At 39.2% G+C, this 27,217-nt stretch overlaps 1 protein-coding gene and 1 long non-coding RNA gene across 2 annotated transcripts; both read left to right on the forward strand.

The window, feature by feature from the left end:
• Nucleotides 1-8,071: 8,071 nt before the first annotated feature.
• Nucleotides 8,072-11,130, forward strand: LOC147874657 (uncharacterized). Its single transcript, XM_087343832.1, has 2 exons — nucleotides 8,072-10,823; nucleotides 11,099-11,130. Exons 1-2 carry the CDS (start codon nucleotides 8,072-8,074, stop codon nucleotides 11,128-11,130), a joined length of 2,784 nt encoding a protein of 927 aa, XP_087199958.1.
• Nucleotides 11,131-17,668: 6,538 nt separating this feature from the next.
• LOC147874658 (uncharacterized) lies at nucleotides 17,669-22,960 on the forward strand. Its single transcript, XR_015533986.1, has 2 exons — nucleotides 17,669-19,141; nucleotides 21,397-22,960. It is a non-coding gene; the product is annotated as an uncharacterized LOC147874658 (long non-coding RNA).
• The last annotated feature ends 4,257 nt before the right edge of the window (nucleotides 22,961-27,217 follow it).

The following is a 27,217-nucleotide window of genomic DNA, read 5'->3' on the forward strand; positions in this document are numbered from 1 at the left end:
AATTGTAATATTGATTATAATCGTGGATTTGACCTTATCTCTTGCGGACAAATAAGGATTGATTAGAAATTGTGCAGAGGCAGTGGGCGTGTCACTCGCTACTCGTAAACGCACACTTCGAAAAGACCAGGAAGAGAGAATGTTTTAACTTGGGGTATCGCAAATACACGAGTATGTGTAGCAAAACATTTAGCAGTAATATTCTGGCGTGGGGGATCATTTTTTATTTCAACATTCTCAAGATAACAGATGATCGCTGCTACTTACGCTACTTGACCGAAACTTCAGCCTCTGAATAGGAGATCCAAAACTACCCAAAAGTCTCAAAATTGTAATCACTTTTTGATTATATGTACGACACGCTTAATCTGGCCCGCAGCTTAACAACGCACCCCTCCGCGTTTGTCTTATTACCAGTCGTATTTCGTTCTATGGAGGATTTGAGGTTGTGATGATGCAAGCAATTTTTAGTTTTTATTTTATCATACAAGTATGAAAACTTAGCTCAGTGTTCTGCTAACTTCTCACTGGAGTCGGCTTGCGTGTAAACAATTAGTCCTATTTAATGACCGTAATAAAATAATGATTATCTGACTTGCCACTACGAACGCCAAGATCTAAATTCAAAACTTTAATAAATATTTCACTTACAATTACAGAATCATCATGGTACTACAGACTAATTATTCCGTGCTGACGTCAAAGACACAAGTCATTTGAATACGCAAAATCAAATTAACACTCACCATCACTGCATAATTTCTGCATAATAGTCACCTCATTTAAAAGACGCATCCAGCGTTAGATAGACGTCCGCTTAACGCGTTTTATCCACGGCACTCCCAGCATCGAAGCTGAGTAAATAACACACAAAGCACGTCAACTTTGTTAATTGAAGTATCATTACGCCATGTAGCGCAACGGAACAGACCTAGTTGCTTTAGAAATAAACATTTCGGAGTTCTGCAGTGTAAACAGCGATTAAATACTTCAAAAACATTAACCCTTGTAATGGCTGAGTTGTCTTCTTTGATTTACCACCGAATGTTCAAAAATATTTAGGCGACTTTAAGCTATAAATGGTTAATATTTAATTGATGCTGATGTGGTTACAAAACACTCGCACGAGAAAAATGCAAATAAAAATATTAAAAAATTGTGAATATAGTAAATGTATAAGAAAAAGAAAGGTCTTTACCATTCTTTTAAATATAAAAATGGTTGACCTCAACATGAACTGAAGAAGAGGTTAAGTGTACCAAAATCACTCACAAACTGCAATTTTCGTAAACACGATTGCAGTGACGTAAGTTTGCGCGTTTGCAAACGGTGGAAGACCATTTGAAGTTGAGATACGCTGAACTAAATTAATTAAAGTAAATAAAATGGCAGCAAACGTCTGTTCAGAATCAGACGCCCCGGAGCCATGTTTATTAATTTTCTCAACCGGAAAACTGATAAATGCGGACGTAAGATTAATCGCGATCTTACAAGCTCAGTTTATGACAAAATACCGACGTACCTAATTAAGAAACACCACGGTGGTCTAGCGGTTAGAACGCTGGCCTTGTAAGCCTGGGGTCTCGGGTTCGATTCCCGGTGGTGCCCGAATTTTTAACTTTTGTTGGGCAAGGCCGTGGTCTAGGCAACACGGAGTTTTCCTCCGTGGCATCCCAACAATTACTCCATTCACACACAGAAGAAGGCAATGGCAAACCACTTCTGGATCATCTGCCAAGAACGTATATGAACAGGTCCCAGTCCGAGAAGAGGAAAGGATGGAAGGATCCTGTTCATATGGACCTGTCGTCAGACAGAACACTAAATAAATAATAAGATGAGGTGGTCCAGCGGTTAGAACGCTGGCCTTGTAATCCTGGGGTCTCGGGTTCGAATTTATAACTTGTGTTGGGCAAGGCCGTGGTCTAGGCAACACGGAGTTTTCCTCCGTGGCATCCCAACAATTTCTCCATTCACACACAGAAGAAGGCAATGGCAAACCACTTCTGGATCATCTGCCAAGAACGTATATGAACAGGTCCCAGTCCGAGAAAAGGATCGAAGGATCCTGTTCATATGGACCTGTCGTCAGACAGAACACTTAAAAAAAAAAAAGTAAGAAGAGCCTTTTTTGACAATTAATAATAATTAATCCGGTAAATAAATTAAACGGCTTTTATGGATACGTAGATTAATTTCCCTGTTCATAACAGCTCCTCCCACTCACACAACGTGACTCAGATAAATGCAGTCCACACCCTGGCATTCTACGTCTTTTAAGATGCTTTTTAATATTATCCACCCTGGTGTTATTTTACTTTAGGTCTTCCGACTAAAATTCTATACTCATTTCTCCATTTTTCCCTTGTGTACTACATTCCCCGCATGCCTCGTAAAAACCTTGTAAGTAAAGCTAACTAACCAACTAACTCCATCCCTGGTAGCAGAACCCATAGGTCCAACACCGACAACACCAAAGACCGCCACCGGCCACGATCCTGAGCCAGCTCCATCCATTAGCCATCGTCACAGCCCAACTCCCAAAGATCCGTCTCGACGTTACCCTCCCATCTCCTTCTTGGTCTCTCCGGTGGTCTTTTCCATAAGGATTCCTTACCATAAATCTGCATGCACACCTTGCCTACCCCCCCATGCGCGCTACACGACCAGTCCATCGGAGCAAGTTTTCAAACGCTTGTAATCTACGTTCTTCCTTCAAGGTAAGAGACCATGTTTTACAACCATACAAAATCACTGTTTTATATATCCTGACCTTCATTATTTTGGGTAGTGAATACAATCGAGCGTTTTCCGAATGAATTCTACTCCTAATTTCGTCATGGACCTCATTTCTCTTTGTTATTGTTGTTGCCCATTGGATTTATAAAAATTTAAGCTTCAATTAAAGAATAATTATTTGTTGTCATTACAACACGCTTTGGCGTCAGTGACTGTCTTCAGGTAACGGGGAACTGACTGCATGACGCACTGGTGCAACGTGTATCCTTTAGAGTGGCAGTACTGTTAATTAAATAACTTCACCACCTGAAGCGGAGTCTCCATAAGAACGGCAGCTTTTGGGTTTGTCGAATTTAGGTCAGTGCAGTCGTGCCCTTCCACCTTCTTATCGCATAAAACTGACAATAACATTACAAATCTGATTCAAGTACATTCTCATAAAATCCCAACTAAATTTATAATAAATAAACAATTAATAATTAAAGGTGTCTTCATTAAAAAACTTAATACACTGAACACAGACACAAAAATAAATTTCTGCAACGTCCATTCCAGAAGTTAATATTTCACACTACATTTAAATTCGCGACAGATAAATTACTGCACCCAGTGAACAGAATTATTCACCTTGTCAACTTGGAAGTTTATTCTGATCGCTGATTTAGTAATTGTATTTCCCAGTAAGTTAAGAAGAATTTTGTTTGGATAAACTCAGCTGACTTCCCTGTAAACATCTTCTTATCAATTCAATTCAAAGCAAACAATTACTTACCCCAGATCGAAAGAAGCAGAATCATTAATTCGTTCTTGATAAGAAGACAATTAAAACAAAACACTTCAACGAACAGCCGATTCACAGCGAGGGACGGATCGAATCCTTACACGACTATAAACAGCCAAACCACAACTGACAACAACGCAACACTCGCGGGTCAGAATCCTCAGAAGGAATGAAGAAATTTTGGTGAGGGAATCCTGTAACTACACAGAAAGAAAGAATTTGCCAATAAAGTGATTACCAGGTAGAAGAATGCACACTGCTACACCGAATTATTAAAACTAATATTTTCAAGGCGGATAGTACCTCTGTGGCGAGCTCCTGTCCTCTGCTGAATGTCCCACAGTTCGATTCCCGTTCCCTGCTTCTCCTCTGATAGGTTTAAAGTAGCAATTTTGTCCGATTAATATTATTCAATTTACAAGCAGAATTAATGTGTTGTCATATTTCGCGTTTTCACTTCTTGAGAAGCAAAATTCTATATCAACGATCATCGGCGTGCAGCGACCACGTAGTTCGTTGGGGATTATCGCAGCAACTGAGATGTGAGACGCGATGTTAGAAATATGATTTATTATAACAACAAAATATCAGCACCTTAATTTTGAGACATCTGGTAGCTTATAGACCTAATCAGTAAACGAGTATCGTTTAATACGCCCGAAAAAATTACCTCAGAAACCAACGCCTTAAGAGAAAGGCTCGAACCGAGGACTGTATTCGTGTCTGTGACCTTAGACCCCGTAATTTCCTCTCCGAAACGAAAGAATTTTGCTTTGACGTCGTTCGTCTGTCTCGGTTGAGTTCCCGTCAACAGAAACCGTCCTCGTCGGGAGTCGAACTCAGTGTCGAGGCCTTAGTTTCCGTAGTCTCCACTTCTAATCGAATAAAAAACTCTGATCCTGGCTCCGTTGTTCTGTCTCGCTTAGTTTCGGAGCTAAAGGAACCGCCCTCGAAGGAAATCGAACTCAGGACACTTTTCCCAGAGTTCCGACCTTCCTGTGTTCGCTCATTTTTTTAGAATTCCTGTATCTAAAAAAACACCTGCGCGTTCAACAATGTAAGAAAAGGGATTGAACGCATGCAACAATCTAGACAGAGCATGCCATAAGGTTAATTTTCTATTTCTTATGCACGCATGGCTCCATGTGGGCCGACCGTGTCCCTGCCCGTCTCGGTATCTGTGTTACGTGTTGCATCCCGCACCTCGGCCTATAGAAGACCGTGTGAGGCACAGCCGGCGTTCGTCAGAGAGACAGTACATCAGACACAGTCCGACGGCGATTTGTCCTGCATGAAATCAGGTGGGGTGAAATTTGAAAGAAATTTTAAAATCTTTTCTAAAAATCAAAAATCGCTGGAAATTATCTGAAAAGCGCACAAATCCAAAAAATTTCGAAATTTTCAAAATTTTCGAAAAATCAAAAAACGCTGGAAATTGTCCAAAAAGCGCACAAAACCAAAAAGTTTTGAAAAATTCAACTTCCAAAATTTTTTCAAAAATTTCAAAAATTTTGGGTTTTGTGAGTTTTCAGACATTTTCCAGCGTTCTTTGATTTTTCGAAAATTTTGAAAATTTCGAATTTTTTTGGATTTGTGCGCTTTTCAGATAATTTACAGCGATTTTTGATTTTTCGAAAATTTTGAATTTTTTTTTCAAAACTCTCACCAAGGCATGCATGCCAACCTCGGCGAATGCCTCACCCTGTCTCTGCCGGACTCGGCCTCGATCCTTTCCGATTGCAGACTGCCTCGGTTTCTGCACAACCGGCCTATGCAGGGCTCGATGTGTGGCCGACCGTGTCCCTGCCCGTCTCGAAATCTGCGTGTCTATCTCGGTTGAGTTCCCGTCAACAGAAACCATCCGCGTCGGGAGTCGAACTCAGTGTCGAGGCCTTCGTTTCCGTAGTCTCCACTTCGAAGCAAATAACAAAATCTTATCCTGGCTCCGTTGTCTGTCTCGCTTAGTTTCGGAGCTAAAGGAACCGCCCTCGAAGGAAATCGAACTCAGGACACTTTTCCCAGAGTTCCGACCTTCCTGTGTTCGCTCATTGGTCAAAACGAACAATCACGCCACGTTTTTCCTCCACGGGCCGAAAGCGAACGAGTGAAGGAACACGTCAACCCCCAATCTCGAGTTTACACGTGACCACCAGACTCTGCGGTATTTACTAACGGCAAATACAAATTCATCTTCTCGATCTGAGGACAGTTTTCGGGTTTGTGATCTTAGCCAATGAGATCCCTTCCCAGGAACAAACAAAATTTGTCTTAGCGCCTGTCGCCTCTGTCCGAAGAACAGAAAACTTCTCAGCCGGGATTCGAAGGAAGGAAACATTTTTTCTCGCCCAGGGGCGATGGGCTCAACAGCGCCCAGGACCCTAAAAATCGTCTTTAAAACACGACGTTGTTTTTAAAATAGGGCAAATCAAATTTAAAAATATACCCCAAGCCTCATTTCAGTAGTTTTAAATCGATTTCCTTCTTACAGAGAAAATATTTAATATAAATTATTAACTTTTTACATTTATGATGGAATGTAACCAAATTATAACTTGGAGTAATTTTTTTAGTATTCCTGTATCTAAAAATACACCTGCGCGTTCAACAATGTAAGAAAAGGGATTGAACACGTGCAACAATCTAGACAGAGCATGCCATAAGGTTCATTTTCTATTTCTTATGCACGCAGTATAATAGCCTGAATGAACCTTATTGTACTCCTTTACTGATTCTTGCGTCATATTTTACGTCGGATTTGTTGTCTTTTTTTTTTCCTTATCCTTATAAAAATTTGTGATTCCTCGTTGTCATCAATAAATGACGTCATCAACAATGTCAACTATAAACAAATTCGGCATTGTTGTGGAACACAACAATGCCGAGTACAACACAACAATGCCGAGTAAACAAATAACGCTTCACTACCGAGCCAGTCGCATTATCACTGCTCCAGAAGAAGCACGTGGAATCGGATTATTGATAATTTTCTGACAGTTGTCCTAAAACATCAGGAAAGTGAAAGAAGACGTTATCAAGTATTTGAAGTACCTACTCCAACAAGGTAAAGTGATACTCATTCGATATATTATGATTATGATCGATTTTGAGACGAAGATTTGCAAGGGTGAGGCTGGACGTAAAAAGTTGACTGAACAAGAACAGTTGGCCTCTGAACTGCGACGTAAAGAACTAAAACATGAGACCTATTTAAGAAATAAAGAAGAGCGAAGTAAAACTTACATTGATAGACGAGACCATATTAACGACACACGTAGAAAGACTTATTCGGTAATAACAGAGGAGAAAATAAAACAAGACGCTGAAAATGAAATTATTAGATATCAAAGTAAATTAGTAATGAAGAACCGAGGAAGATTGCTAATAGCAGCAAATTTTAACAACGACGTATATCAACAATATTATCTTGGACCTATTAACTATGATTGTAGTCATTGCAAAGCGCTTCACTGGCTCGATGAATCGACTCAACGTTCCAGTAAATCGTTTTATGATTGTTGTGCACATGGAAAGGTTGTGCTTGATTCGTTGCCTGAATATCCTGATGAACTTAGAAAACTCTTTTCTCTTCGACATTTTCGCAACAAATGTCGTGTTTACAACAACATGCTTGCATTCGCATCATTTCAAGCGAATCTCATGGACTTCGGAATTAATCGACCAGGGCCATATTGTTTTAAATTGCATGGCCAAATTTATTATAACATGAATGCGGCATCTTTTCCGAAAGATAATGAGAATGCAACTTTTGGTCAACTGTTTATGATCGACGAAGAAGAAGCCGTCAAACAAAGAATCGAAAATGCACGTCAGAATTCGAAAGGCGACACCAAAGATGACATCAAAGAAGAAATTGTCACGAAATTAACTAATATAATTTCGCGCATTAACGTCTACGCAGAATCCTATCGCATGATGAACTACCAATACAAGCTTGAAAAAGAAAACGCTGAGCGTAACAACGAGTCTGAACCGGAGCTAAACTTGGTTATGTCGATGCTTCCTGGAGACGACAAAAACAGGTACAATCCGAAATGGAGCAATGACGTCGCTGTTGTGTGTCCTAAAACCGACGACGGTGACATTCCTGATTCGTATGTTGTTGTTTACAGTACCAAGGAGCAAAGACTCAGACGTCTTTCGACAATGAATCCATTCGTTGAACCCTTCGTCTATCCCCTTCTGTTTCCTTACGGCACAATGCAATGGCATAAAGACCTGAAACTTAAAGATGCTAAAGTTCGTGATCGTCTAACACGAGGAATGTTCGCTCGCTATAGAATCGCTACTCGCGAAAAGGAATTTAATCCAATCACAAAAAGTGGGAAACTTTTCCAACAATACTTGGTTGATACTGAAATTAAACGTGAGAAAGACGTTATCAACTACTTGAGGTATCAACTCCAACAAGGTAAACGTGTAGATAAGCGCAGTAGTTTGAAAGCAAACTTGGAAACGCTTGCTAAAGAAAAGAAGAAAAAACTCGGGCGCATTAAAGTTTTGAACTCATCGTTCGTTGGATCGCCACGATACATGTTGGAACTGTACCAAGACGCAATGGCAATGGTCGCTGCTTTTGGCACGCCGTGTTTGTTCATCACCATTACGACCAATCCTAATTGGAGTGAAATTTGCGAAAATCTCGAACCACATGAAACACCACCAGACAGACCCGACTTCGTTGACAGAGTATTCAAGTTGAAACTCAAACACTTGATGGATTTATTGACCAAACATTCAGTTATGGGAAAGTCGCTTGCTTACGTGTACACAGTTGAGTTTCAGAAGCGAGGACTTCCGCATGCACATATCCTTTTAAATCTCCAAGAAGGATCAAAAATTAAGACTGATGAAGATGTTGACAAATTCATTTGCGCTGAACTACCAGATCCCGAAACACAACCAAATCTTTACTATATTGTTACGCGTAACATGATTCATCAATGTAGTCCGCGTTGCATGAAGGGAAATGAGTGTACTAAAGGTTTTCCCAAACAGTATTCTCCTTGCACAATAATCGTCGAAGACGGTTATCCAATCTACAAAAGACAAAATAATGGACGCACTTACTCAGCAAAAAATGGATTTGTTGCAACAAATCAAGACGTTGTTTCATACTGTCCGTATTTGATGCAGGAATTAAACTGTCACATCAATGTTGAGTCTGTATCATCGATTACTTCAGTAAAGTACCTATTCAAATATGTTTTTAAAGGTGGTGATTTGACAAACTATACAATCATCGAAGGAGATGAGCTTCACTACGACGAGATCACCAGCTACCAAGACAGTCGCATGATCACTGTTCCAAAAGCAGCACATCGCATTCTTGAGAATGAAATGCACAGGCGCAGTCATGCAATCATACGTCTACCTGTGCATTTGCCGAACGAACAAACCGTCGAATTTGGAGAAGAAGCTTCATACGAAGACATTCGAAAAGCAATTGCCGGTTCAACAATGCTCCTTGAATATTTCGAATTGAACAAACAGGACCAAAACGCACGAAAGTATTATTATTTCGAAATTCCAAAGCACTATACGTGGAGAGCAGAAATGAAAGGTATCGATGATGAAGAAGAAAAGGGAGCGTCCACTGTCGAATACGAACAAAAGACGAACTTGAAGAAACAGAAGTCATGGTTTCCACGAAGAGATGGTAAACACACAATCGGACGCGTTTATAGTGTAAGCCCTAGAGACCAAGAAACATTCCATCTTCGTGTTCTTTTGATGAATGTGAAAGGCGCAAAAAACTATGAGGACTTAAAGACTTACGACAATGTCACTTACCAAACATTCACAGAAGCCTGTTTAGCACGTGGACTAATCGAAGATGACGCTGAATGGAAACGTTGCATGCAAGAAGGTGCGATCTACCAAATGCCTTATCAGCTACGTGTTTTGTTTGTTCAGATTCTAATGCATTGTCACCCATTGCACCCCGAAGAGCTTTTCAATGATTTCATCGATATAATGGCGCAAGACTTTAAAAAACAAGATAAAATTTCTGACTCTGACGCACGTGACAAAGCTTATGCTAATACTAATGAATTGTTAATTATTGAAGGGAAAAGTTTGAAGGACTTTCCAACACTGCCTCAGGAAATTAAAAAATTACAGACAGTTTGTAACAAAGAATTAACTGTTGATGAACACATTGGAATTGGTGGAGAAATGTACAAATCATTGAACAAGAAACAAAAGGAAATCGTTGACATAATACTTAATCATATAGACGGAAAACCAACTGTCAAAAACCCGTACTTCTACATTGATGGTCCAGGAGGATGCGGTAAAACTTACACATATAAAACATTGTACCATTTGTTAGTAGGACGACAAAAGAAAGTCACTACGATGGCTTATACAGGTATTGCAGCAAGTTTGTTGCCTAAAGGAAACACTGTCCACAGAGTAGCCGGGCTGCCCGTTCCTGTTTTGCCTGACTCTAACACCAACATTTCGATAACGGATAACAGGGGAAAGGAATTGATAGATACAGACGTATTTATTTGGGACGAAGCACCAATGGCACCACGGTATTGTATGGATGTACTCGATAGAACTTTGCGAGACTTCACACGTTGTAACTTACCCTTTCGAGGTAAAGTTATGTTGCTCGGTGGAGACTTTAGACAGATTTTACCTGTCTTACGCAATTCAAACAAAACGTCAACACTGTATTCAACAATAAAATATTCGACTTTGTGGAAACACTTTAAGGTCACGTCATTGTCTGAAAACATGCGCGCCACACCCCAAGCTATAAAATGGACTAAATTCATACTCGACCTCGGCGAAGGACGCCTCAACGACCACGACGACATGGTAGAAGTGCCTGAAAACATGGTTTGTACGGACGATTTAGTCGAAAAGATTTGCGGAGATATCATAAGAAACAATGACATCGAAATGCTCAAAACTACCGCAATCCTTGCTGCAAGAAATTGTGACGTCGACGAAATAAATGAGAGAGTTGCTGACTTACTCGACGAAAAGACTGAGCGAATCTACTCGAGCATTGATGGTGTCGAAGACTCGGACAAAGAAAAGTTCAGTGAAATGGTGACACCCGAATACTTAAACACTTTGCGACCACGATCACTGCCCCCACATAATTTGCGTCTACGTAAGAACGCTATTGTCATGTTGGTACGTAACTTAAGCGTTTGCGAAGGATTAGTTAACGGAACACGTTTATTAGTACAGCAGATGACCAACAACCTCCTTCAATGTATGGTCATAACGGGAGATCATCGCGGGGAAATTGTTTTCATTCCACGTATAAAACTATATTGTGACAGTGAATACCCATTTACTATGTGGAGACGCCAATTCCCCGTAACGCCTGCCTTCGTAATCACTATCAACAAAGCTCAGGGCCAAACGTTCAGAAGAATTGGCATTTATTTGGAACAGGATGCTTTCGCACATGGACAAATCTACGTCGCATTTTCACGTGCACCAAGCAATAATTGTGTATTTGTCTATCTAAAAAAGGGACGAAAAAATAATCTCATTAAAAACGTTGTCTACAGAGAAATATTGAACGAACAGAGTATGAGTTGCAGGAGAACACAAGACATTAAACAAAAAGAAGGAAAGCGAAAAATTGAAATTAATCTTGGCGAAATTAAAAGTGAAGCAGTTGAACATGCAGTTAAACGTGTAAAAGTTGAAGGGAATATAAGAACAATAAGTGTTACAGAGGATGAACAGCCTATACGGAGAGTGAAGCAGAATGAAACGACGATTACACGTGAAATTGTACCAACTATCGAACATTTCAAACTCTTGAATGCCAATGGATCAGACTGCTTCTTGATTTCCTCAATAAACATGTTGCATTCAGCTACTGCGTTCGTTGAAAGTCTGAAAAAATGATATTAAATGACTACGAGGGCGACAACAATGGTGCACAACTGATCTCCGAGATTGCGAACGCATACAGTCATCCTCAAAACTTACATAATGTCATTTCAATACTACAAAACCTTAAAGAACATTTAAGAAGAGATTTTCAAAGTGTGTCCGAAACAATTTACAACATATTCGAGGAGTTACCAATTGCTATGCAAAACATGTTTGAGTATGAGACGGTGAATACAAAAACATGTAGAAATGGTCATCAACTTGAGGAACGTTATAAAAACCAAATATTGTTCATGAACTTACCACAAACGAACGTGATAAACTTCAAAGACTTATTGGAGTATCAAACCAAAACAGATGTGAACGGAACGTGTACGGAATGTCAACAACACTACATACGTGGAACGACAGAAATTGTTGTTGGTGACCGTCAAAAGTACATGATTTTGGAAATAAATAGATTGACTCTGAATGGACTACGCACATTTGAAATAATGAGAATGAGACAAAACAACCAATTAATGTATGGAAAACATTGGAAATTGCAAAGTGCGGTAGAATTTGTGGACATTAACGGTACTGGAAACGACGGACATTTCAAGGCGTGGCGACGTTATAACGATGAATGGATTATCTTCGACGATAATCGCATTACAAAATCTAAAAAATTTATCGATAAATGTAAAAGTGTAACACTCTTATTATTCGAAAAAATCATAGAATAAAATATGTTACGTCATTTCTTTACTCTCTTTGTTGTGTTGGTATATTGCCTTCAAAAATTCCCTTCCGTTATTTCTCATAGTATTTTAACATCAAAAATACGTCTTCATCGAATACTAGATCGTAGAAATTTGACTGACTAAGAACAGCGAAGTAAAGAAGTAAAATATCATATTAGAGAATGCGCTCCGAAAGGAGCGCCCTGCTCTAGTCTTCTTATCTTATTATATATATATTTTTATATATTTACTATAAAAATTTGTGATTCCTCGTTGTCATCAATAAATTACGTCATCAACAATGTCAACTATTAACAAACTCGGCATTGTTGTGGAACACAACAATGCCGAGTACAACACAACAATGCCGTAAAAACTAATAACGCTTAGTACCAAGCCAGTCGCATTATCACAGCTCTACAAGCAGCACGTCGCATTCTTGAATATTGATTGACAGTTGGCATAAAACATCAGGAAAGTGAAAGAAGACGTTATCAACTATATGAAGTATTAACTCTAACAACTCCAAGAAGGTAAACTGATACTCATTAGATATATCATGATTAAGAAAGTATTATGAAAACTGACTTTATGATTACGAAAGTATTATGAAAACTGACTTTTGATCGATATTAAGACGAAGATTTGCTAGGGTGGGGCTGGACGTAAAAAGTTGACTGAACAAGAACTGTTGGCCTCTAAACAGCGACGTAAAGAACTACAACATCAGACCTATTTAAGAAATAAAGAAAAGCGAAAGAAGACTTACATTGATAAACGAGACTATATTAAGAACACATGTAGAAAACTTATTCAACAAAATCAGAAGAGCAAAAAACAAACAAACTAAGATTTGCAAGAGTAGGGTTATATGCAGAAAGGTGACTGATCAAAAATTGTTGGCCTCTTATCAGCGAGGTAAAGAACTAAAACATCAGACCTATTTAATAAATAAATAAAAGCGAAGAGAGACTTACATTGATAAACGCAGAAAAACTTATTCAACAAGAACAGAAGTGCAAAAAACAAATAACGAAGATTTGCAAGTGTGGGGTTGGACGTATAAAGTTGACTGATCAAGAACAGTTGTCCTCTGATTAGCGACGTAAAGAACTAAAACATCAGACCTATTTAACAAATAAAGAAAAGCGAAGTGGGAAATACTTGCAAGGTTAAGGTTGGGGTTGGACGTAGATAGTTGACTAACCAAGATCTGTTGGCCTCTGAACAGCGAAGTAAAGAACTAAAACATAAGACCTACTTAACAAATAAAGAAAGAGGAAGGGAGAGTTACATTGATAAATATAGAAAAACGTATACAACAAGAACAGAAGAGAAAAGGAAAAACAGACGAAGATTAGCAATGGTGTTGCTGGACGTAGAAAATTGACTGATCAAGAACAGATGGCCTCTGAACAGCGACGTAAAGAACTAAAACATCAAAACTATTCAACAGAAAACACAAGAGAAGAAAAAGAAGATTTGCAAGGGTGAGGCAGGACGTAGAAAATTGACTGATCAAGAACAGATGACCTCTGAACAGCGACGTAAAGAACTAAAACATCAGAACTATTCAACAAAAAACAGAAGAGAAAAAAAGAAGACTTGCAAGGGTGGGGTTGGACGTAGATAGTTGACTGACCAAGAACTGGTGGCCTCTGATCAGCGACGTATAGAAGTAAAATATCAGATTACAGGAAGCGCTTCGAAAGGATTAGTAGTCGTTGTTGTCAAAAAATGACGTCATCAACAATATAACCTTATATTTGTTTATACACGGGGGTTAGTTTAGCGTCTTACTCAATGTTTTAAAACGCAAAAAACCCACTTCGGGGGGTTGGTCAAGTGTTTAAACCCCCCATGGTGTGGTTAGTTTAGTTTCTTACTCAGGGGTTAAAACTCTTGAATGAGACACTAAACTAACTCCCCTTCGGGACTAACCAAGGTTGGTTGCGTTTTATAAACTTGACACACTTGATTAGTCGTTGTCTTCAACCCATTTGTCATCAAAAAATGACGTCATCAACAATGCAAACAGATATTTGTTTACTCGGCATTGTTGTGGATCACAACAATGCCGTGTAAACAAATAACGCTTCACAACAAAGAAATCAAAAAATATCAAGCCAGTCGCATTATCACTGCTCCAGAAGGAGCACTTAGCATTCTTGAATATTGACTGACAGTTGGCCTAAAACATCAGGAAAGTGAAAGAAGACGTTATCAAGTATTTGAAGTACCAACTCCAACAACTCCAATAAGGTAAACTGATACTCATTCGATATATTACGATTACGAAAACTATTATGAAAACTGACTTTATGATCGATTTAAGACGAAGATTTGCAGGGGTGGGTCTGTACGTAGAAAGTTGACTGAACCAGAATTGTTGACCTCTGAACAGCGACGTAAAGACCTAAAACATCAGACATATTTAACAAATAAAGAAAAGCGAAAAAAGACTTACATTCTTAAACGTAGAAAAACGTATTCAATAAGAACAGAAGGGAAAAAAAGCAGACGAAGATTTGTAAGGGTGGGGTTGGACGTAGAAAGTTGAGTGACCAAGAACAGTTGGCCTCTGAACAGCGACGTAAAGAACTAAAACATCAGACATACTTAACAAATGAAGAAGAGCGAAAAACTTATTGAACAAGAACAGAAGAGTAGAAGAAAACAAACGAAGACTTGCAAGGGTGGGGTTGGAAGTAGATAGTTGACTAACCATGAACAGCTGGCCTCTGAAAAGCGATGTAAAGAACTAAGACATCAGATCTATTTAACAAATAAAGATAAGCGAAAGAAGACTTACATTGTTAAACGAGACCATATTAACAACACACGTAGAAAAACAGACGATGATTTGCAAGTGTGGGGTTGGAAGTAGATAGTTGACTAACCATGAACAGGTGGCCTCTGAAAAGCGATGTAAAGAACTAAAACATCAGACCTATTTAACAAACTAGAGCAGGACGCTCCTTTCGGAGCTTCTAGGGAGGGTTGGTCAAGTTTGTAAAACGCCATCAACCTTGTGTAAGAAACTAAACTAACCGCCCCGAATAGAGGGTTAAAACAATTTACCAACCCCCTACTGGGGGGTTGGTTGAGTTTTGAAATCTTAAGTAATACGCTAAAATAACTTCCCTTCGGGAGGTTAGTTTAGTGACTCACTCAAGTGTTTTAACTCCTGAGTAAGAAACTAAAATAATCCCCCGAATGGGGGGGGTTAAACATTGCGTTGCGTTTTAAAATCTTGAGTAAGACACTAAAATAAACCCCTTCGGAAGGGTTAGTTCCTTGTGTCATTCAATTGTTTTAACCATTGAGTAAGAAATTAAACAACCCCCCGAATGGTGGTTAAAATACTTGACAACCCCCCATCGGAGGGGTTCGTTATGTTTTAAATTCTTGAGTAAGAAACAAAACTAACCCACCCGAATGGGGGTTAAAACACTTGACAACCCCCCATCGGAGGGGTTAGTTGCGTTTTAAAATCTTTAGTAAGACACTAAACTACCCTCCCCTTCGGGGGGGAGTTTAATGTCTCATTCAATTGTTTTAGCCCTTGAGTAAGAAACTAAACTAACCCACCAGAATGGGGGGTTAATACACTTGACAACCCCTCTTCGGGGGGTTAGTTGCGTTTTAAAATCTTTATTAAGACACTAAACTAACCTCCCCTTCGGGGGGGTAGTTTAGTGTCAAATATAAGTGTATTAGCCCTTGAGTAAGAAACTAAACTAACCCACCCGAATTGGTGGTTAAAACACTTGACAAACCCCCTTCGTGGGGGTTAGTTGTGTTTTGAAATCTTAAGTAACCCGCTAAACTAACTCCCTTTCGGGAGGTTAGTTTAGTGACTCATTCAAGTGTTTTAAACCCTGAGTAAGAAACTAAACTAACCCCCAAATGGGGGGGTTTAAACACTTTAAATTCTTGAGTAATACACTAAACTAACCCACTTCAGAAGGGTTAGTTTATGTCTCATTCAAGTGTTTTAACCCTTGAGTAAGAAACTAAACTAACTCTCACCCCCAATAGGCGGGTTAAAACACTTGACTAACTCCCACTTCGGGGGGTTGGATGCGTTTTAAAATCTTGAGTAAGAAACTAAACTATCCCCCTTAGGGGTGTTAATTTAGTGTCTTATTCGGAGCAGTTTCTCTAATCTGATTTTTTACTTTATTATGTCGCTGTTCAGAGGACAACTGTTCTTGGTCAGTCAGCTTTCTACGTCCAACCCCACCCTTAAAAATTTTCGTCTGATTTCTTTCTCTTCTGTTTTTGTTGAATACGTTTTTCTTTTTTTATCAATGTAAGTCTTACTTCGCTTTCCTTCATTTTTAAATAGTTCTGATGTTTTAGTTCTTTACCTCGCTGCTCAGAGGCCAACTGTTCTTGGTCAGCCAACTTTTTACGTCTAACCCAATCCATACATATCTGCGTTTTTACTCTTCTACTCTTGGTGAATAAGTTTTTCTACGTTTATCAATGTATGTCTTCCTTAGCTTTTCTTTATTTGTTAAATAGTTCTGATTTTTTAGTTCTTTACGTCGGTGTTCAGAGGTCAACAGTTCTTGGTCAGTCAACTCTATGTCAAACCCCACCCTTTCAAATCTTCGGAGCTCCTAGGGGGGGTTGGTCACGTTTGTAAAATGCAACCAACCTTGTGTAAGAAACTAAATTAACCCCCCGAATGGAGGGTTAAAACACTTGACCAACTTCGGGGGGGATTGCGTTTTAAAATCTTAAGTAATACACTAAACTACCCCCCCCCGAATTGAGTTGTGTTTTAATGTTTTAAAATCTTAAGTAACACACTAAACTAACCCCCCCTTCGAGGGGGGGTTAGTTTAGTGTCTCATTCAAGTTTTTTAACCCTTGAGTAAGAAATTAAACTACCCCTCGGATGGTGGTTAAGACACTTGACCAACCACCCTCCGGGGTGGTGGTAAATTGTTTAAAACGCAACCAACCCCACTTCGGAGGGGTTGGTTGCGTTTCAAAATCTTAAGGAAGACACTAAACTATCCCTCCTCATTCAAGTGTTTTAACCCTTGAGTAAGAAACTAAACTAACCCCCCGAATGGGGGTTAAAACGCTTGACCAACCCTCCCTTCCGTTGGGTTGGTCAAGTGTTTAAAACGCAAGCAACCTCCCTTCGGGGGGTTAGTTTCAAGTGTTCTAAAAGTTCGCTGCGTTTTAAAATCTTAAGTAACACACTAAACCAACCCCACCTTTGGGGGGATTAGTTTAGTGTCTCATTCAAGTGTTTTAACCCTTGAGTAAGAAACTAAGCTACCCCCCCCAATGGGGGTTAAAACACTTGACCAACCCCCCTTCTTTTTCAGCGTCTTGTTTTTTTTCTCCTCTGTTCTTACCGAATAAGTTTTTCTACGTGTGTCGTTAATATGGTCTCGTCTATCATTGTAAGTATTCTTTCTTAAATAGGTCTGATGTAGTAGTTCTTTACGTCGCTGTTCAGAGGCCAACTGTTCTTGGTCAGTAAACTTTCTACGTCCACCCCCACCCTTGCAAATCTTCGTCTTAAAATCGATCATAATAGTTTTCGTAATCGTAATATATAGAGTATATGAGTAGTATTATTAGTACCTTGTTGCAGTTGTTGGATTTGGTACTTCAAGTAGTTGATAACTTCTTTTTTCACTTTTCTGATGTTTTAGGCCAACTGTCAGTCAATTTTTAATAATGCAACGTGCTGCTTCTGGAGCAGTGATAATGCGACTGGCTTGGTAGTGAAGCGTTATTTGTTTACTCGGCATTGTTGTGTTGTAATCGGCATTGTTGTGGAACACAACAATGCCGAGTATAAAGAAATATAAGTTTACATTGTTGATGACGTCATTTTTTGATGACAACGAGGAATCACAAATTTTTGTAGTATATAATATATACATATATATATATATAAGATAAAGAAAAACGAAGGGAGAGTTACATTGATAAACATAGAAAAACGTATACAACAAGAACAGAAAGAAAAAAAGCAGACGAAGATTTGTAAAGATGGGGTTGGAAGTAGATAGTTGACTAACCAAGAACAGTTGGCCTCTGAAAAGCGACGTAAAGAACTAATCCATCAGACCTATTTAACAAATAAAGAAAAACGATGGGAGAGTTACATTGATAAACGCAGAAATACGTATTAAACAAGAACGGAAGAACAAAATAAAACAGACGAAGATTAGCAATGGTGTTGCTGGACGTAGGAAGTTGACTGATCAAGAACAGATGGCTTCTAAGCAGCGACGTAAAGAACTAAAACATCAGAACTATTCAACAAAAACAGAATAGAAAAAAGGAAGACTTGCAAGGGTGGGTTTGTACGTAGAAAGTTGACTAACCAAGAACTGTTAGCCTCTGATCAGCGACGTAAAGAAGTAAAATATCAGATTACAGGAAGCGCTCCGAAAGGATTAGCATTCGTTGTCGTCAAAAAATGACGTCATCAACAATATAACCTTATATTTGTTTATACACGGGTGTTAGTTTAGCGTCTTACTCAAGATTTTAAATCGCAACCAACCCACTTCGGTGTTTTGGTCAAGTGTTTAAACCACCCATTCGGGGGGGTTAGTTTAGTTTCTTACTCAGGGGTTAAAACACTTGAATGAGACTTTAAACTAACTCCCCTTCGGGACTAACCAAGTTTGGTTGCGTTTTACAAACTTGACCAATCCCCCCTAGGAGCTCCGAAAGGAGCGCCCTGCTCTAGTCTTCTCTCTATCTACTATAAAAATTTGTGATTAGTCGTTGTCGTCAAAAAATGACGTCATCAACAATGTCAACTGTAAACAAAGTCGGCATTGTTGTGGAACACAACAATGCCGAGTAAACAAATAACGCTTCACAACAAAGAAATCAAAAACTATCAAGCCAGTCGCATTATCACTGCTCCAGAAGCAGCACATCGCCTCCGAACAGCGACATAAAACTATTTAAGAAATGAAGGAAAGTGAAAGAAGACGTTGCCAACACCAAAAAGGTAATCTGATACTAATAATAATATTCAACCAAAAAGAAACTAAACTTACCCCCCGAAGGGGGTTAGTTTAGTGCCTTACTCAAGATTTTAAAACGCAACCAACCCTCCCCAAAAGGTGGGTTGTTCAAGTGTTTAAACCCCATTCGGGGGACTTAGTTTAGAGTCTTACTCAAGATTTAAAACGCAATCAACTCCCCCGGGGGAAGGTTCGGTTGCGTATTAAACAAATGACCAACCCCTCGAAGGGGGGGTTGGTCAGTTGTTTTATGCACCATTTGGGGGGCTTAGTATAGTTCCTTACTCAAGAGTTAAAACACTTGAATGAGACATAAACTAACCCCCCGAAAGGGGGGATTAGTTAATGCCTTATTCAAGATTTTAAACACTTGACCAAACCCCCGAAGGAGGGTTGGTCAAGTATCTTAACCACAATTCGGGGGGTAGTTTAGTTTCTTACTCAAGGGTTAAAACACTTGAATGAGACACTAAACTAACCCTTCCGAAGGGGGGGTTGGTTGCGTTTTAAAAACTTGACTCCCGAAGGGGAGTTAGTTTAGCATGTTACGTAAGAATTCAAAACGCAACCAACCCCCTAGAAGGGGGGTTGGTCAATTGTTTAAACCATCAATTTGACTGGTTTAGTTTATGTTCTTACACAAGATTGGTTGCGTTTTACAAACTTGACCAAAGCCCCCTAGGAGCTCCGAAAGGAGCGCCCTGCTCTAGTCAAACAAATTAAACACACATAATCTATACACAAGCAATAAGTTAATATAATAATTTCTGTAAATGTTTACAACAGTAAACAATAAGAAATAGGGAGTATTGAAGTGGTGACTCGTACCAGAGATACAGGAAATACAGCGCAGAAATTCAAGGTTTGTTGGAAAAAGGTATTATACGTGAAAGTGATAGATAGTCCATGGACATGCCCCGCCATATTAACCCCAAAAAGGAGAATGGATGGCGCACACAAATGGAGAGTGTGCACAGGTTTTAGAGGTTTAAATGCACCAACCAAGTTTCAGGCATTTCCCGCGGTGGCGTCTTTGCACTGAAGCCGTTACTTCACGGTGCTGGAATCCTTGCTTCTGAAAAATATGGCAAAAGAAGCAGGGCGACAGTGTTTGTCAGAGAGTCTGTAGAAATAGCTTTGACAAAGGTCAGTTTTACCTCGACAAAGATGGCTTACTACATCGGCGAGCGGGAGGTCATTGCCCCGATCAGGTGGTAATACCACGTGGGTTAGTAAATGATGTTATAGCCTAGAATCGCAGTAGTCAGTTCGCGTCACTCCCAGGACAGAACATGACTCTGAAGCCACGGACGAAGCGAGCGATACGATATGTATTTTATAATTAAATATTAATAATGTAGCTTTTGTAATTGGAGTTTTATTTAGTATGTCATATTTACTGCTCCTTTATCAAAGACCTCACCCGATGGCCAGAAAGAGAAAGAGTCGGAGAGAGGATTTGACCTGTAGAGCATAACAGATTTGGTGGTTGCGTCGTGATGTAGAATTCTGTTGAATTTTACGAACTTGGCCTTCGAAGTAGGAAGCAGAAAATTATAAGGTTAATCCCCTTAACAGAATCGGGTTGTGATGTTAAACAAGGATAAAACGGAAGGGTATGCAAGGATAGAGTAAGTTCGGGAAATTTGTTGTTTTGGTTACTGCACGTGTGGGGGTACAGGAAAAAGTTGAGCCGTAGAGTTTACGGTACTTCTGGTTCATGTCGTTGCGACTACCAGTGGTAATGCGTTGGTAAATTTTGATATATTTGCCTTGGGGTAGGTAAGAGACAAACAGAACTGTGAGTAAAACAGAATTGTAACACACATTTGGTGCATAGTTTCTTTTTGCGACAACATGCAATATGAAAGAGTGAGTTACAATTGAGAAATACAAATGGAGGCATTACAATTACAGTTAGAGGAGTTACGGATTGACGAGGGAGGAGTAGCTGTCAGGGGGCAGAGTAAGGATGTGTCACTAGTAGCGGGAATCAAAGAATGGACGGGCGAAGCAAAGGGCAAGTCCGTGAACGAATTTTTCACCCAAATAGAGACTCTGGCGAAAGTCAGTGTGTGGACTAATAATGATAAGGCGTTGATTGCTAAAGCAAACTTTCAGTGGTTAGCCTTGAAGTTCCTGATTGGACGAGAGGAACTAGTATCTGATGCATGTACGTGTGACATCCTTAAGTAGAGAGATTTAGTGATAAACTACCCGACCAAAATTATTACACCAGGTTGCAGAACGCAGTTCAAGGGCGAGATGAGAGCGCAGAGGAGTTTAGTGATAGGTGCAGGAAACTGTGTCAAAGGACAATACGAAGGGCCCGAGATGAGGAAACCCAGAGAATTATTAAAAGATTGCAAATCTGCTAGACACAACACGCATTGAACCTGTTCCTGTGGTATCGACATCGTTACTGAGCTCGCCGAAGGTCACCAGCTGGCGCATGCGCGTAAGACGGGCATGAAAAAACTTTCAGACGACATAAACCGGATAAGTGTTTGATAATTAGTTTCCTAGATATCAATTTCTTATTTTGGATACCTTTCATCCGGACACTCTGTACAATTGCATGTGATGATGGAACTACATTAATTTTAAAATGTGAACATTTAAGATGAAAGATTATTTTAATTTTACCCATACAATAATAAAAATCACACTGTGCACACTTCGGGACAGGTTGCGCGACTTTTGTGCGCAGCACCTCCAGCGCATCTAGACACTAACCTAACTAACCTAACCTAACACAACCAATCAGGACTAGGTACCTCGAGTCAGCAGAAATCGACATCCTGTGCAACAATTTCACGAATATTGAAAGGATGGTCGTAAATTGCTGAAATTTTGTATGGGCGTCATGCCACGTGTAATTTAATAAAATCCACACTCAATTACATCATAAAATTCGTACTAAAGCCGGACGGAGACACCAAATTCGCGAGGTGGAACACCGAGATATCGGCCAAGACCACATCAAATGTACCTCATTTATGCACACAAAAGCTTGTCCATATTTCATCAGTAGTGCCTACATGTGTCGAAGCACCCTACGAGAAGCCCAAATATACAGAAATAATCCAAAACAATTTCTTTGTCCATAACAAGGAGGGTCAGATTTTCAAGGCAACTTCGCTGCCCACTCGTACGTAATGTTTGCAGCATATATTACATCACAATTAAACACACCTGTTCATAAAACATGTGGCTGAATTATTTTAGGTCCTGTCAGTAATATAATGCACTATCAGAGAGGTTGAAATCGAAAACTGTCAGAAATTATTTACGACACTTGGCACGCGTGGTACGGGACGTAGGTAAAACGACTTCTATATACTCACGCGCATCAGGTCTTAAATGCCAGCTTATCAATGTCTGTCAGTATTGATTTTATTACGAATCTGAACGGTGTTCATTTCCTGAATGAACGGGTGTTGTTAATTAAATTCTTTTCGAAATATATAAGATTTCGGTGGACCGTATTAAAGACACCTGAGTAGCTCAAAAAACTCAATCCTTCGGAATCATTAATGTCCTGCGTTTCGTCTGAAACTACAGTGTGCATCGAACTGTGGAAATGAGTGTAACTGGACATTTTTTGAGTGACGTAGGCAAAATGGAGTCGTATGTTTCCATTAGTAACATTTAAATCACATCAGTCAACAATTAATTTCAACACAGCAGCTGAAACATTTTGGAACTAACAAATACATATATTTTTATATTTTGCGCGACAAAAAATGTGATGGTTGTAATTCCTACAAGAAGTTTAAAATAAAAGCATATAGATATTTTAATGATTTTTTCCCATGTGTGCAACAAAGCCTGCATACCAACTTCAAATGTGCGTCACATGTGACAGGGTCGCTTACGACGTCAACAGGTAACTAGTTTAAAATAAATATGTCCCTACAACACATATAATTGCATGTGATGATGGCACTACATTGATTTTAAAATGTCAGATTTTAAGATATAAGGGTATTTTAATTTTATGCAAACAATAATAACGAGCACACCGTGCAAACCCCGGTACACGTTGCACGACGCATGTACCCACTAACACAACCTAACCTAACCTAACCTAACTTAACCTAACCTAACCTAACACAATCCATCAGGATTGTGTACCCTGAGTCAGCAGAAATCGGCATCCTGCGCAACAATTTGACGAATATTGAAAGGATGGTCGGAAATTGCTGAAATTTTGAATGGACGTCATGTCACGTGTACGATAATAAAATTCATACTCCATTTTATCATAAACATTGTAATAAAGCCTCACGAAGACACCAAATTCGAGAGGTGGAACACCGAGATATCACAAAAACAAACTGAGGGGTGAAGAGAAACTGACTAAATGTATAACACTAAATAACTTTATAGAGTAAACAAACAAACAAACAACTATTCACAATATAAAAAGACACTATTGTTATACGCGTTTCGACCTCAGGAGGCATCAGGGAAATTAATACATTTAGTCAAATGGTTCAATATAGATTCAGAATTAAAAACGAAAAGGTATTTGACAAGCTTTTTGAAGTGACACTGCATTAGATGTTGTTATTCACAGGAGTAAAACTTGCACTTAATCATTGATCCCGTGTTCGGTGGCCGCCGCTGGTCCCGGCGAACTTTAGTTCTGGCCAATTTCAAAGATAATAATGGTTGCAAATATTAAGTCTTAAGAATCGGGAAATTGATATTACTGCTGCCATCTACTGGTATATTATTAAATAGAATAAATTAAATTTAATCCTTGTGAATCTTGGAAGTCATGAGCGGAGTCGAGTGGAGCTGAACTTCTTTTTAAGCAGAGGAGGTACTGATAAATAATATGTGTGCAAATTAGAAAATATTAGTACTAATTCTAATATATTTTGTTGTACCAGAAAAAATACTGAGCAGGAAGTTGCAATTTGGGTAATAAATTATTGTGTTATAGTGTTTATTTTACTATGAGTTATATCAGTGAAAGAAACCCAAACCGCATTCAAAATATGAATTGAAGGACACGGAAATTCAAATGCCTGTAAATAGTGTAGTTCATAAGAAGATATTAACATGGTTTTGAAAAAATTACGAGAAGTTTAGATATGATTGGACAAATATGGACAGGATTCGATATGTTTTGGCAGGTTTCCACATTTCTCAACAAGTCCATGCAAGTTAGAGTTTGTTCGTATAAACCAGTCTTTACAAGTTTACCACTGTATGAACACATACGGAGAAACAGGCATGTTTTACCCCGCAACTATTGAACTTCCTTCCGTGTTGCAATGAGTGGGACATACAACTCCAATAACTCACGACATTAAAAAACATTTGTGGAAAAGTACGTAACCATTAAGTGAATGAGTAAATAAATGACCATTTCATGAAGCCAACAATAAATATTTGCGACATGGATTTGTATAAAATTCGAATGATTTTCTACCACAACACACTAGGACTATATAAAATTTAAGCCCCTACAATATTCCATATAAATTATTTTGAGAAAAACTCACTAAGACACGTAATTGAATTCTGCCTCAATCTCTTTCTCCTGAGCTTCATTTCAGATCAGAAACATTGGAACACCGCATACCGCTTCCGGTTTACCTGCTCGTCTTTCAAAGAACATCTGTAACATGGGACAACTTCTACAGGGATACCATATGAAAGAAATTATCAAAACCTCTCTCGAAACACTTCAACACGTAAATCGTGAAAACGATAAATTTTTTTCAGTAAAATTCTAATATTATAAAAGAAACATGATAAGAGACGTATACACAGGTGAGACAGAAGTATTTATACAAAATTCGTGTCCTTGTTCCAGGATCAAGAATAAGAAAAAATGTTCCTATGAACATGGGGTAGCAGATGTTTCATTTTCGAAATAATAGCCAAAAATAAGTTTCAATGAATGAATCCAGCTTCCAGCAAAGATTTTCAATTAATGATTGTGCAGGAATTGTTGGCGACAAGCTTATTGGTCCACAAATGCTTCCATCGCGTCTAAGAGGACCTTCATATCGGCGATTCTTAAGAAGACACTTGCCACGTCTCCTTGAAGATGTACCACTGAATACAAGAAGACAAATGTGGTTTATGCACGATGGAGCCCCAGCACACTTCTCCCATCGCGTCAGATATCATCTCAATGAACAGCACCCTCAGGGTGGAGGTCCAGTAGCATGGCCAATGAGATCACCGGACACCCAACAAAGCATTCACCTCGGAAGGATTTCTTAAGGAGAAACAGTTCTATAATCCAGTACACACGTAAAACTAAAGTCAACCCGCTACACGCCATGTAGGCGCTTGGGGGGAAGAACCCCGCATTTTCCAACTCTTCGGTTTGTCCCGGGCATTTTCGGCATGAATTGGGAAATCTCCTTCTGTATTTGGCACGTTTGGCCTTGGTTCTTCGGCACAAAATAATATTGTCCCTTTCATACCTTATGGTGAGAGTGGTGTATGCTCCTCGTTGTTGCAGCGACCGGTAGATGGCGACGCTGTACCTGGAGCTCGTCTAACAGTGGCTCCGCCAAGCACCGCATTAGCACACTTGCTTCTCACATAATAGTTCCACTTTAATCTTGAAACACGAAGGTTTGTCACTAGATCGCTCCACCGGACACTATCCTGAGCTATCCAAAATATCACGCGACACTTCTCAGCATCAACACTCACGTCCTAATATCTACGATTTGGTCACCGAGGCTTTATGACTAAAACTTTGTTTACGCTTCACACATGCAGGGCTCTCAAATTTTGCTCAATCAGAAACAGACACCTTTCAGAATTTCAATTATTCGGCAGTTTTTCTCGCTTCCATGCCACAACGAATTCATTAAATTTAAAAGTAATGTGAACAGAATCATTAGAAATTTTCTAGTATTAAAATTACAATAGTCGATATTTTAAAAACGATAGACAAACATTTAATTTGAATTTAAAACGAAAACCAATTCTGTATTGGCAATTTGCACGTAAACTCCAGTGAAACTTCAAGTATAAACATAACTATGTGAGTTTATGGTAAAATATAACAATTTGTAACTAAAAAGACACGCCTACGATTTAAAAAATTCGTATAATGTTATCTAAATATTTACCCTTGAAGAGGCTGCTAACACCTGTTACATGACGCCAAACGCACATTCCCAATTTGAACTTCATTTCAATCTTAGAAAATTTCGAAAGTTTTTCTTTCCCACTCTCATATTTCACGAAATTTGCATATCATTGGAGTCCAAATTCAATAGAAATCCGGCTTTTATCATTTAAAATTTCATAGGCGATTTATTTCATTCTTCGAAATTTTTTCCTTACAAAAAAACACTAGTTCGAAAACAATTTTGGTTCCATTTTCCACAAATTATTTGTCATTAAATATACGTGACAGCCGACCAAAAAATTCCTCATTTCGTAGCCTCTCTCCATAAATACGACACTGCCTTCTTACCTTATTTTGCCTTTGATGGGGTACGAGAATTATTTACACTTCCCAATTAAACACAGATTTAAAATCCCGTAATTATAAATCAGGCAAAACGAGGTTCGAGATAAACTTCAGATTTCACTGCACGACCGACAACGACCAACGTCCAACGAGAACTGACTGGGTCTGCTCTTGCTACTGAAGGCAACAGTCAAATGGACACCTGCGTCTAGATGACGTCGTCACACATAAACTCAATGTGCCTCATTGCTTCGGACCGGGTGATACGGAATGCGCGCTGGTTCGAGTCTCGGGGGAGAAGAAATTTTCTCATGAGCTTTCGACCGGTGCCAACCCAGCATCGTGAGGAAATTGGGGAGCTACAATCCGGCCATGAAAACTAGCATTGGCTGGGGGTTCTTAGTGCTGACCTCACGTCATCCTGTGTCTGGTTGGTTGATCGTTCACAGACGTACACAATGACAAGAAATCAGATTTTGAGGCTGGCCGTCCTGTGTTCTTCAGACGGAAGGTGACGAGGAAATATTAATTTAAATCTCGTTCTGATTCTAATTTTATTCTAATGCCTGACACAATCGATACGTGAGTCACACGTTGC

The sequence above is a fragment of the Zootermopsis nevadensis genome, unplaced genomic scaffold, assembly GCF_977971745.1.
Source record: "Zootermopsis nevadensis isolate Lab colony 2312 unplaced genomic scaffold, Znev_1.0 Znev_ptg000007l, whole genome shotgun sequence".
In the NCBI taxonomy this organism is placed as follows: Eukaryota; Metazoa; Arthropoda; class Insecta; order Blattodea; family Termopsidae; genus Zootermopsis; species Zootermopsis nevadensis.

Bases quoted from the DNA above. Each gene is read 5' to 3' on its own strand.
- LOC147874657 (XM_087343832.1), top strand. From the start codon at position 8,072: ATGTTGGAACTGTACCAAGACGCAATGGCAATGGTCGCTGCTTTTGGC. The intron at 10,824-11,098 runs GTATAAAACTAT...TTGAACGAACAG, and splicing joins GGAAATTGTTTTCATTCCAC to AGTATGAGTTGCAGGAGAAC.